The sequence below is a fragment of the Triplophysa dalaica genome, chromosome 15 (genome assembly GCF_015846415.1).
Source record: "Triplophysa dalaica isolate WHDGS20190420 chromosome 15, ASM1584641v1, whole genome shotgun sequence".
NCBI lineage: Eukaryota > Metazoa > Chordata > Actinopteri > Cypriniformes > Nemacheilidae > Triplophysa > Triplophysa dalaica.
Genome location: NC_079556.1, coordinates 3905797 through 3919530, shown reverse-complemented (window position 1 = coordinate 3919530; position 13734 = coordinate 3905797). Strand labels below are relative to the sequence as shown.

At 39.2% G+C, this 13734-nt stretch overlaps 1 protein-coding gene across 21 annotated transcripts in view; it reads left to right on the top strand.

The window, feature by feature from the left end:
- nrxn3a (neurexin 3a) overlaps positions 1–13734 on the top strand; it is a 224413-nt gene that overhangs the window by 131086 nt on the left and 79593 nt on the right. The window contains exon 1 of one of the 21 annotated variants that reach the window (XM_056768552.1): positions 4702–5508. The exons of the other annotated variants lie outside the window; for them this stretch is intronic. Coding sequence (XP_056624530.1) covers positions 5217–5508 — 292 coding nt within the window. The 5' untranslated portion in view covers positions 4702–5216. Of the gene's footprint in view, positions 1–4701; positions 5509–13734 lie in introns of those variants that run through there. 21 annotated transcript variants of the gene reach the window in all.

Sequence of the window (13734 nt, the reverse complement as noted above, 5' to 3'; positions counted from 1 at the left end):
TGAGGACGGTACCCTGAGGCAACTAAAAAACACCAAAGACAAGCCATCTGAAGCATGAACATGCATAGGAATACCAAACAGTCATTACAGTCGTCACAAAGTTTACTTTATTTAGTTCCTAACTACGTGCTCTGCAAGGGTTGCCATGAGACCCACTGAGAAGTGTTTTCAAAACCCTGTGAAAAAAGAGAGCGAGCGATCGAGAGAGAGAGAGAGAGAGAGAGAGAGAGAAGAGAAGGCCTTGTATGTCTACTGATGGTTTGTTTTGCTAATGCAGTTCTATAATGTTTGTGTTTGTGTGCATCTGTGTGATGTGCGGAGAGGCTGTATGTGTACATAAGGACCCCGAGGCAGAGTGATGGGGAAGGAGGGTCCTCGGGGTGAGCTGGAAGGTTTTAACATTTCACTACTAAATAGGTTAAGAGGTTGTGGAGAAGAAATGCTTTTAAGAACGGGCCAAACATACTGAAAAAGGCTTTGAAATTAATAGGAAATGTCAGGATGACAAATAAGCATTGAGCTAACTTTCATAAGTTTTGTTGAAAAAAAATATTTTGTTATGACGAAAAGAATAGTGTTTTAATATAAGAGAGGTTTCTTAATTGTTTAAATAAAGAAGAAGCTTTTATGAGGTTTCATGGCTGTGTCCTTATGTTTTATCAACACTGTCACATTTAAAGTTGCAGTCTGTACCTTTTTGTTTTCGTTCAATAAATATATATTTTTTAATAAATATCAGTTTACATGAATAGATGAAAAATGTAAAGGATCTTACAATTATTTGTTTTAAACAGAGATAGGCAAAAGGTACAGATTGTAGCTTTAAGGGGTCTTTGGTGTGTTATATGTTTATTCAGATGCAAATTTCAGATTCTATGTGCAATGGGTTTTAGACCACCCAAATGTAAACGCAAGTAAGGTGGGCGTACCTGTCTGTACAATTGCTTCGGAACCCGATGTTTCAAAAACAGTACGGTAAGAGGCGTTAACTTTCTGTCACATGCTTGCAGTATTCGACCAATCACTATGCACTGGTTAAGTGGCCAATCATAGTGCACCTTGCTTTTCAGAGTGTGAGCTTTGTAAAAAACCTGCATGTTTCAGTGAGGCAGGGCAAAGAGGAGATACCAGAAAATACCACGTTTTTGACTATATCGTGTATACATGTTGCATTACATTTAAAACAAACAATAATATTGGTTTTAACCGTGTCATGTGACCCCTACAAGAAAATGTTTACAACAATGAGCAAAATCAAAAGAATCTTTATTTTAAGACGATATTAGTTTAACAAGTCCACACAATGCTTACATTTCATTTAGTCATTTAGCAGACACTTTTCATCCATCTTTAAATATTTTAAATCTTTGCGTTCAACCAAGACACGGAAACCCTGTCACACAAAAAATGTCATTTTTCGATAACTTTCTATTAGTAGCTAAAATTTCCACAATACTTAATAGAATCTGATATGCAAAATATTGTTATCGTGTCACCCCTGTACGCTGTCAACCCTTAAAGATTTTCTCTCTGACTGAGGTGACAATTCAATAGATGGAACTGAAAATATATACTGTAGACTGTGCAGATTGTGTGATGATGTTTCAGCCAAGCTCATCCAGGTCCTCAAATACAGCTCCGGGCAGCTTAGCAGATGCCACAGCGAGCTAAACACACACGTCTGCGCCTGACTCTGAGCGCTGATCCCAAAGCTGTCGACCAAGATTGTCCATGTCCTCCAGGTGGCTCCAAAGTAGATTTCCTGCTGTGCTGAAACGCATCTCATTTTATAATCCTGCTTTCAGCTGGCATGTTGTATTGTGATGTTGAGACGTGCAGTTATGGATAAAATGGAGGTTAATTACAGTACATTGCATCAAAACACAGAGCGGCGTCCTTTTGCAGGAAAGATAAAGTTTTATTTGGAGATGTATGTAGTGTGCTTAGATTTATGTATCAAACAAGCGTTGAATGATTCAACCGAGGAGAGAAGATGATTGTAAAGGCTCAGGTTTATTGATGATGAATTTCTTGTGTAAAAATGGAAGATATTTTCCTCTCTCATCAGAAGCGCGGAGGCCACTCACCCGAGAAACGCCTCAGGCAAGGCAAAATCAGCTCTGAGGACTGAGCTTGGAGTTTAATGAAACAAAAAAAGACACCGCAGACGAAATAAGCAGTTCTTTTGATAAATGAGTACCTTTCCAAGGTTTTTTTTTCTTACGTTTTCTACGCTCTCATCTGTGGAGTGAATATGAACTGATTATAGTCACAGAAGATTTAAATAAACAGTTCATTTAAAAAAGACTCAAAGAAGCCTTTCGCCATGGTTATATCAATGGAGAGCTGATTTGCTTTTGCAGTTTCATTGTCATGCCGATATCTGCTGTCTGTAAATATCATTGGTTAGAAATTTAAAATGTTTCGCAAGGTTTCGAAACGAATCTGTTTTAGAAGTGTCATTCTCCGATTTTTCTAGGTCATATAAGGTCGAAACAGGCTTTGCTTTATTGTTAACAAGAGCTCAATCTACTATATAGTTATACTCCAACATTAAGAATGCGAAGCATCCTTCCCCAGTTCCCTAAAATAACAAGTCTTTCAATTCACCCCTAAGTTCATTAACATACATTTAACGTATCATTTGCATATTAATGGCTACTCAATTTTCAGTCAAATTGATACAATGAACGTTAACCAACCAATCATTACGGTTTATTTGTATATTAAAGCAGAGCTTTAAAGGTACAGTGGCAAAGAGAGGGAAATACCATGTTAAAGTGATAGTTCACCCTAAAAATGAAACATCTTTCATCGTTTACTCACCCTTGACTAACTCTTGTCATTTCAAACCTGTTTGACTTTCTTTCTTGTGCGAAACACAAAAGAATATATTTGGAAGAATGTTGTTAACTGGTACTCATTCACACAATTGTTTGTGTCTATACTAATAGAAGCGTATGGGTGCCATGCTGTTCAGTTACCAACTTTCTTCAAAATATCTTCTTTTGTGTTCTGTGGCAGAAAAAAAGATTAAAGACTTAACATAAAAAAGTAGCAAAATATAGTAATTTATCTTTAAATGGCAAATGTTGTGATGACAAGCATGCAGTTTTCTTTCATCTAAAGCTCATTAACACCTTCGTCTCATTTTGGGAAGATGCAAGTGTTGCCAATTAATGTCTATTTTAAAACAGGGGATTCACATTTTCCTCATTCAATTATCACATTTAGTTTTCCTGTTCTCTTACATAAGCTGGGTTTCACTGTGCAAATTCCAGTTTCGCAGATCTATTTTGGGTGGCAGAGACAGATCCAGTCAGCCATGCCACATTTGCTTGCTGTCTTTGAGACGGGGAGGAGATCTTATTCCACAATATAATGCGTCCTATCAATGTTTTTATAAGCCTCAAGGTTAACCTCCCACTTTATCAGCTTCTTAAAATTGATGATAGATTAAAAAAGTATGTTGCGAGGCGATATTGAAATGTGAATGCATGTATGGACAAGAAAACCAGTCTTATGGGTCAATTTTTCGAAATTGAGAATTTTACATGATCTGAAAGCTGAATAAATAAGATTTCTATTGATGTATGAGTTGTTGGAATAGGACAATATCTGGCTGAGATACAACCATTAAAACTCTGGAATCTGAGCGTGAAAAAAATCCAAATATTGAGAAAATGGCCTTTGAAGTTGTTAATCAGAGGCACTGTGGTAGGACATTCACTCACAAAAATAAAGTTTTTATATATTTAAGGTAGGAAATTAACTAAATATCTTCATGGAATATGATCTTTACTTAATATCCTAATGATTTTTGGCATAAAAGAAAAATTGATAACTTCGACCCATATAATGTATTATTGTAATTTACTAAAAATGTTCCTGTGCTACTTAAGACTGGTTTTGTGATCCAGGGTCAAATATACGTTTTATTTTGTAATATTAACACAGATTTGAGCAATTAAGTATTTTCAAAAAACTGTATATAAAACGCATTGAAATCAGACTGATTTGGGGTTTCACCAAAAGCATATGAATGTACTTAAAAGGGGTTTGAATCAATTTAAAATCAGATTTTCATGAAAACATGAAAGGGATTTTTCTTTCATAAGCTGTTCAGGAATACTGTTGAATTATATTTAAAGCTTTATAAACATTTGAAACCGATAGCTTGGCTGGACACGTACAGAGTTTTATATAGTCTTATTTTCTTATTTATATAGGCTTCGTTTTTTCGTCAGTCATTGTTTCTTTTATTCTCTTTATCTCTCCATTTCAGCTTCCCCAATACTATCTCAATACTATCTACAAGTTCATCTCCATCAGAAAGAGCATCTTCCTCAGTTTTCTGTGGGGATTTGTATCGGCATCCACATTTTTCCACACATCTACGCTCCAGCACACACACGCAACCGCACACCAACCACACATTCTCTTTTCATCCCAGTCTGTTTGCTTTGTTTCACCTGTACCATTCTCTCTCTCTCGAGCTCTCTGTGCCTATCGCACTCTCCCTTCTGCTCTCTCTCCCTCCTCCCTTCCTTGAGTGTCTCTCGTACGCTCTCTCCCTCACTCACTCACTCACTCTCATTGCTTTGCAGAGCAGCTGAAAGTGCGTCAAGCCTCTGTCCAAATACAGACAGGCTGAGAAACACTAATTTCAGGAGGAACAGAATCAGAGAGCGTGTGTGTTTAAGTGTGTGTGAGTGAGCGAGAGAGACCTGCGTTTCAGTTCGAGCTTTTGTATTGCAACACCTTTGGAGCCCTGGAGTGGACAGTGCCGTGAAAAAGGAATTTTTATTCAATCTAGAGTTTTTCTTTTTCTGAAACCCCCAAAAAGTCTCTTTCCCGGCTTGGTCTTTTGTGCCGGATGGACAGTGAATGATTGGCAGAGGGTCGGGTCATGACCCTCTTTTCCGCCGGGTAATTGTCGCCTCTTCAGGTCTTGTGAGCGACAGAGCCGTGCAGTGCCGCGTGTGACTTATGCAGCTGTGAGAAGAGAGGATCCCATCGCAGACGCTCATTCATCCGTACGCTCACCAGCTGCAAAAGGGGTCTCACCTCCGCACCGAGCGCTTCTCCACGGGAGCCGGTTGTGGGCGCCTGAGGAGGAGGTTGTGACTCCTAGCATGGGGTTTTCTCCATCATGAGCAAACTCTGTTCTCTCGGTTCTCCGTGCCTAGTGTCTAAGAGCGAGTCGGGTGAGCGTCATGCGTCCCAGCAGAGCGGCGTCGTTGTTTCGGGGTGGTCAAGAGGGGCACCTCTCTCGGTTAAGTTGGACCCACTGGATGTGGTCTCTGACCTTGGGATGTATTGTTGGTTCCGTGTGGGGCTCCTCACCTTCCGGGAGCACGTCAAACTTGGATAATTCTGTGGTTGCCGCCGGACCCCCTGGGGCGACTTCCTCGCACACCCACCCCGAGCACCCTGTCCATGGTGGCCGGCGCCACAATTCACCTATTTCCATATACCGCTCTCCAGCGTTCCTCAGGAGCGGCCACGGTAAGTTTTAACAGTGCTCCTAAATCGTTCTTCTGGACTGCAGATTGCATTCTCGTGTGTGCTGTCCAGATTTTTTGTTTGAGGGGTTTGGCTTGCTCTTTTCCTCAACAGCCATGTGCGACGGGGGAATATTTAAGAATTAGTTTGTTGAAGGATGCTTGTGTCAGATAGAGCTCGTGTCAGATTTCAACAGAGTTTATCAGACTTTGTATGTGCTCTCAGTTTAATTAATGCAGGAAAGAAAGTACATCTCTGGGGCTATAATAGGTCTGCGTTTTGGAATGGGGGGGATCTGATAAGCTATTTTGTGGTTACAGAGAGCAGAGATCTCTCTCCCAAAGCACACAGGCAATTACCCTATTAAGGCTAAACCTAGCCGCCAAACTGTGCTTTGCTGTGATTGCTCATTTGCAGTGTTTCAGTGTCAACAAACCTTTCTCAGTGTATTTAAGATAATGAAGTAATGCCCGAATGAGGCTTTCAAAGAAGCCCAAGTACAAAAAGAAAAGTTGCCGAGTGTGTTTTAATGTGATTAATGGCAAGCGTTGCTGGATTATAGCAGAATTTTGGTGGAGTACCTGTAGATGCATGTCTTTGAAGTGATGCATTTCCAAATGTAAAGGACTTTACTTTACGCTCTTGCAGTGAATTTGCCTGAATGAGGCAAATATTGTTTGCTTTGCATTATTGAAATGCTGAGTTTTAAAAGTTGCACGCAGGTCCATTCAAATTCCAGAGGACATTTGCTCTGGCCCAGGTACGTGGCAACTGGAAATAGAAGTCTTTACTCAGCCTTGAAGCTGTTAGCTCATTAGTGAAAAATATTGCTGTAATTCATTTATTGTAGCAAGCAACGCGTTTTTTTCCCCACCAAAGCTTCATACATACAAACAACACATATTCACCTCACGAGGCGTGTTTTCCCCTTTTCCGCACTTTATTTTTAGACGGCTTTACTTGTAAGCTGTGTGTGGGAGTGTACGAGCACTTTAAAGCCCTCCGTCTAATTAAATCAATAGATGCACGTTTGCATACTCCAGTCGGAGTTAATTTACATGAGGGGCAACAGGAAATTCTGTATTGATTTTCAGATCCTCTTTGTAATTAGTTGTTATGATGTTTTCTCCGGCTGATGGGGTTGGACAGATCACAGGCGTATTTATCATGTGGTGAACGTGTTGAAATGCAATTTTGTTCTTTCATCACAGCTGTTCGGTTTCGAGTGTTTGCCTTGAAAGCTTCTGGCAATGTTGAATAGTAAAAATAACGGAGATCTGTGACGGTGTTTCTATTTGTAAAGGCTATTTAATCGTAGATTAACAATTATCAAAATAGGAATATTATTTAAAGTTTACATTTACACACACTGCTGTTTTTTCTTTATTTAATCATTTATTATAGCCATTCAAAATTGAAGTACAGTAGCCTATAATTGAGAGTTATCATGTCTCAGGTAGGAAACATACAGAAATGTTATTAAGTTTTCAAACACTTTACAGTCTTGAATGCTATATTTTAAATTGAATACAGAATTAAAGCTACAAAACAAACAAAATTCCTCTTTTCTTTTCTTCTTTAATTATCATAAGCAGGTTTAAGAATGCGGTTCCTTTAAGAACTACTGCACGCAGATCTGACCATTCCAATTTTCACAACTCGTTGCATTCATTTAGGATTTCATTTAACACGTTGAAGTCTGTGCTGACGAAAATACTAGACAAAACGGGCTTCCTGGCAAAATTTTGTGTAGTTATGTTTATTCAAGCACGAAAGAGAACTTAATACTTATGCCCTGTCTGACAGAGATTCACAGTTTTAAATGGTGCCTTAATGGTTAAAAGTCCTTTACATGAATAAAATCGTGATTATATAATGTAACGCTAGACAAAGGATGACAAAACAAACGGATGATGCGGTAAATATTGTTACAATTATAATATACAATACATCACATATATTTAGAATACTAATATACGGTATATCACATCTTTTCATAATTTTTTTTTTTTTAATATTCATAGTTAATTATATATACTGTGTGTATATATATGTATATATATACATATACACATTTCATTTAAATTGTTTATTTCTACTTGTATTCTTAATCCAATATAAATTCCATTTTCCTTCCCTGATTTCTCAGTAGAGCTTTTAAAATTGGCGTAATTCGTAGTCCGTCTTAAAATCTTGGTGGAGTGTTATGCTTGAAGACTCTCCCTCCACTCTCTGAAGGCCCCTGGGGCACGATACAGCGATATATAGATGAAAAGTGCTCTCTCGCATTCTCTCCTACCCTCTGTTTACACGTGTAAGCAGAATCCTTGGATTAAGTCTCTACATCATTAGCTGTTGCTGTTATTTATTTATTTATTTTTGTATAAGCATCCATAGATCTTTCTGTACCCTGGCCTGCCGATTCTGCCAGAGATTCGTTCCATTTGCTTGAACATGTAGCCTGCATTCTAGTGGTCCGAATTGTAGACTCTTACTGTTATTCGGTACGTGGAGAGTTACATGCTGTATGGAAGAGTTGTGCGCTGTAATGACAGAAGGAAAAGAGGCATCTAGTTGAAGACTCTTCGAGAAAGCGCCGCTAAGCCGGCACAATATCCCCCCAAAGCCCCAAAATGAGATGAGAGTATGACAGGCAGAACAGAGCGGATATCCCCCCCCTCACTTGTTTACCATGATAGTGTGCGTGTGCTCTTCCTTTAGCGTGACTGTGCGTGTGGTGTGAACGTGCTTTAAATCGAAAGTGCGAACACGGAGAATGCTAGAAACTACTCCTGCATTAAGAATTATGAAAGCCAATTCCATTGCTAGGATTTAGTTGGGATTTACCTAATAGTGTAAAGGAATTACCGGCTCAAATTTGTGGATTATGTGAGTTCGCCGTTTTTGAAAATCTCTACATTTTGATTCATGTTACTATTACAGAGGCACTTTAATTCATAAAGCTACCTCTTAAGCATGTAGCGCCAAGCGTTTTAGCAGTTTACCACCTTAGCTGTAAGGCGTATGTAAGGCAGGTAAAGATGTCCGCTCTGAAATTCGTCCTCTTACATTTCGTTGCAGTCCTTCTGATACCTCAGATGTCTAAATATTTAAAAGACACTGTACTTATAAAATCATTAAACACTGTGTTGTAAAAGTTGTCAAGCATTTTTTTAAATACTTTTTTTGGTTAGATATTTGCAAAACCCAGTATTAAACATAATGGGTGACTAATGATAGTGATTTTTGTCAAAAATAGGGAGATACAAGGTTTCAGAGGACAGCAGGGATTTGTGTGTCACTTGATACATTGCAGGACATGCTGCTCTTCAAAAACAATGTATTCTGCTACAAGCAATACTTTATTCTATGATGCTGTTCAGAAAACCACTTTCACACCAGATTAACCCAAAACTGATGGCAACAGGTGTGAAGGCACTCTTAAATCTTTCCTCCACATACTTTAAAAAAAATATATATATATTAGATTGCATGTATCTATTAGTATGTGTGCTTTAATAAGTTACTACGAAAAACAGACCGATATATTCATTGCACTAAATTTAGTGTAGATATGCCATGTGTGAAGGTTCACTTGTATGTGTACAGGAGTATGAATTAACCCGATAGCCTTTTTCAGAAAGATGCCAAAACCACCCCCGGTCCAACAAATCATACGCTACTATGACAGCTGTTCGGCTCGATGTCCTCTGATGCCTCGAAACACATTGTTAGCTGACGAACTTTCATTAATTAAAATCCAGTCGCTCTTGCACAGACAAATTTAACTTCGCTCATCTTATCATGCTTGACGGAAACCTTGAATCGTAATTGCAATAATTGTGGGTCATTATAATCCTGATAAAAGAGGACGTTTAACAGGCTTATTGTCAATATCTGAGAATTCTCGTTCACTTATCGCTCTTCAATCTAAAGATGCAGTTTTAAACCCATTGGCACCTCAAATTATCTTCATTTATCACTCTTTAAAAACTTGTGCTCTTATCATTCATGCTGAGCATTTTGATGAACTGTCCGGCGTTCCACTTGAATGACAGAAGCTGCCCGATGGAACACACTTCACAATGCAAGTGTTTGTCATAAACTCCTGCACCATTGGCTCAGGCTTGTTTTTATTCTTCACGTTATTCTATACGCAACTCTGGCACACACGGAACAGGTTAGCACAAGATGCTAATCCAATAGCCGTCCAATAGTCCATTTCGTGTGTCGTGCCGGTATTCAAGGACTCTTGGCATTGGGTTAATCGTGTCAATGCAGCGCAGGTTGTGTCAGAGGAATGAGATGCCAGGTTTGGCAGTGTATACTGAGGCAGCTGCTCTATGTAAAGACCCAGGGACCGAGTCTACTGGGGAGGGGGGCTGCTGTGCTGCACAGCGAGTGCGTCTCTTTACCAACTCAAATTTGGATCAAAGGAAAGTTTAGACCTGTATCCTCAGGATAGGGATTAATGGAAACAGCAAGCGTGGGGAGGAGTGTATGATAACAGGATTTAACAAGGCCTGTGACGACGAGACAGTGTGGTGGAGAGAGGGGGATACTTTAAGTGTGAGAGAGAGAGAATTGGAAGTAGGAAAAGGGGAGCGAGATTATTCACATGAGAATTTCTCAGCGTATCTGCCAAAATACTCTTTGGATTGCGGGACTGGCATTCAGTTAATGTAGTCTATCGTATTTTTTTATATTTAACTTTTTTTGAGTTTGTCTTTTGAGATAATGATGTAGTTTTGTTCCACTTGCCTTCTCGTATCTCCGTTTAATATGCAGAACCCCACAAAGTGCAAAAAAACTTTTTGGTGTGTTCAAAATTTTAATTTGAGCTTCCAGGGCCGCCCTAGATTGCAACATTGGTCCAACCAATGGCATACATTGGAGGATTGGCATAAATTGAAGGAACAGTTCACCAAAAAAATTTAATGTTGACTTTATTTACTCTCACCCTTAAGTTGTTCCAAATCTGTATTTGTGTCCTTGTTCACAGAGAAAGATATTTGGAAGAAGTCTTGCAACCAAACAGTTCTCATTTACTATTGACTACTATAGTAGGAAAGATTGCTTTATCTAGCTAAATATCTTTCTCTGTGTTCATCAGAACAAAGACATTTATACAGATTTCAAACAACTCGAGGGTGAGTAAATGAAGACAGAATATTTATTTCTGGGTGAATTTTCCCCTTTAATTAAATGGGAAACCTGCAATAGAAAACCTGTAGTCATTATTATGTTTTACACATTATTTAGTTATTTGATCCCGCAATGTCCATTTAAATAAAGTTATATGTATTTTTTGTTGAAGTAGAACTGTATGTGCATTTAGCATATCCTTCTGCATATTGAATTTGTCTGCTAAGGCACAGTACATCAGCAAAAAAGCCAAAAACTATATGCTGGCAGTCACACGATACCAGAGATCTAATGGAACAGTGCGCGTCAGCCTCAAAGTTCAGGATTTTAAGAGCCGGTCGTGCAGTCGGTCTAAAGCTCTTATTTCCCACCTGTATCACGGTGTCAGCGGATCAGTGACTCGGTTCATTCAGCACAGATTGGATGAATTCAATCTGACACACTGTGGTAGACCAGAACATCAGTGAATGCTGAAAGGAAAATGCTTCATTCGTCCTAAGGGCCACTTTACATAAAAAGGTCATCATCCAGTTAGACGACGATGCTTAGAACAAAGTTATGCCTATAGAGCTCAATGTATTTCAGTGTAACCTTAATAACATCCAGATAAAATGAGATTCATCCACTATTAGGATTTTTTAAATCACGCTGTGATTCTGGAGGCGTCATTGTTTTTTTTCTTGGTCTTTGGTGCATTCCTACTCGCATCTTGTCTTTTTTCAGAATTGAGTCAATTGGACCCCTGCAAAAATACTTGAGAGAATAAGCGGTGGAAAGAATTAACCGTGTTTACCCGAATGAGAAGAATGCTCAATCAGAGCAATGAAGAAGCCCCTCAGTGAGAGAGATAACATTCAACACAATGGATGTTACTCTCTGTCCACACAAAAGCGTTCACTCCACAACCACTGCCAGGGAATTCGCTGCAGAAGATTAATCCCATTATGAATGAACAAATTCCTTCCCTGAGATCTCACGGAAAAAAACAATTAAATAAAAGCTGTTGGTTTTATGAAAATGCAAATGCAAGAGTCGGAGCATAAACGGAAAGATTACAAAATGCCAAGCGCATATTTTTCTATGGAATGTCACGTAGAGCCCTGGGTGGTAAACTCAGCCGGGTCAAGATTAGACATGTTTTGTGGCCCTATGTTTGCTAGCTCTACATTACATATTAGCACAGTTTGAAAACTCCCTGGTGGTCACAATCCAAAGAGGCGAAATAACTCTTGAGCTTCCTCTTCCTGTCGTTTGCCTGCAAGTTCCCAGAAGGCATTTTAAAGTGCTGTCAAATAAGATAAATACCCCAAGTCAGTATCTGTGAGCTGGGTACCTTGGAGGCCACACTCGTCAGGTATAGTTTATTTTTTATGTTGCTTATACCCTTTTTCCAGCAGCTTGAGCGACTGAAAAAGTACATCGCACCTGGAAGGCGGCAGACAGCGTTGGCGAGAGAGCAAGATCATCTTGATTATAATTACGACTGTACAATCAACATTAAACGGCGCTCCACCACAATCGCGCACGGTTTGTTGTAACACATGCGTGCATCAAATTCCAGGCCGTACGACATCAAATTAGTCCTTGTTGCACGAAACAAACACATTTCACAGCGTTGAATGTCACTTCCCGGCCTCTGAGGGTGTTGAACGGAACAAATTGCACATTGCTTACAAGGTCATCAGGCACCTTATGATCGGCCAGCCATGCTTCCCGTAAAGGGGAGGTAGGATTTCCCCAACACACAGGAAATGGCAGGTGTCAACACCTCACGCTATGAGTAACTATTCATGTCAGTGCTAATTGTAAGCTGACACACTCGCAGTCTTAATGAGCCCTTCAAACCACTGAGAAATGCTAATGCTACTGGTAGCAGCCAAGGCTAGTCACCTGCTTACACTGCAGTTCCCTATTAGCACGGGCGCTAGGGCATCCACTCCTGCTGCGATATAACACACACAAGCCCCCAATTGTAATTTGACAAAGACAGACACCTCGAGTAACTTCAGGCTCGGTTTTGGGGAAAAGTGCTGATGCTTCATTACGGCGCGATTATTTTTAAAAAGATGCTTGGACCTGGAAGGAGCGGGGGGTCGTGAGGATTTTAATGATTATCCTATGGGGAGGTATACTAAACAAAGCAGAGCTACTTTATAATAACATATTGGGGTGGTTTGCAGGACAGAGATTAAAACCAGAACACACTGATATATTTTATGATACTGTATGTCAGTGCTAGTTGTTGATCAAGAAACCTCTAACATTCTATTAAGTCTGGGACCAGGATAAAGCCCTTCCAGGAAACCGTCCCCATTATAACATTCAATCTTATAAATGAATTACATTACTTCAGATTCTTATTTTATAAAAGACAACTCATCACTGGACAATATGTAAAATAGTAAGTTGAAATACCTTGTCAAGCCAAATTGATTGTTCTTAAAAATGTAAGGCCGCAATATACAGTGTAACCACAAATTGCCTCAACAAACCATAACCATTTTTGTGGTTAAGCTATTATAAAAGGTATTCAGTCTACCCAAAAAAGATGGTTACTTTAGTTTTACAATCAGCAATTATGTTGAAAAAAACTCTAAGTACACAAAACATGGTACCATACATCTAAGCTCAGAAATTTACTACAAAAGCCTCAGATTTTAGTCTGTTTCCTACACGGCGTTACCATAGGTGATATATTTACACTACTTTTTTAAATTGAAACAATTTTGGTACTTGCCATTTTAAGTCGCATTTAAAAAAGAAACAAGGAAACCATAACAATTTGGAATGGCTTTTGGGTAGACGAATCCTTTTAATGGGTTCAAAATTGCTTCAAAGTCTGAAATTCATCACTTGCAAAAACCAGCATCTTTAGTTTCCAATCCCTGGTTTTCTTTGTATCTTTATAGCCTCTTCTTCTCTGTCACAGACACAACCTCAGCTGCTCCACTTATCTAGGTTATTGCTGGCTTTGTAACAGAATTCCAATAAATCTATGGCTGTTCTATTTTCAGAGCTGCTAATGTTCACCGTAGCCGGCGTACCGTTAGCATCCTCACCCTCCAGACTCCTTTGTGGTTAGAT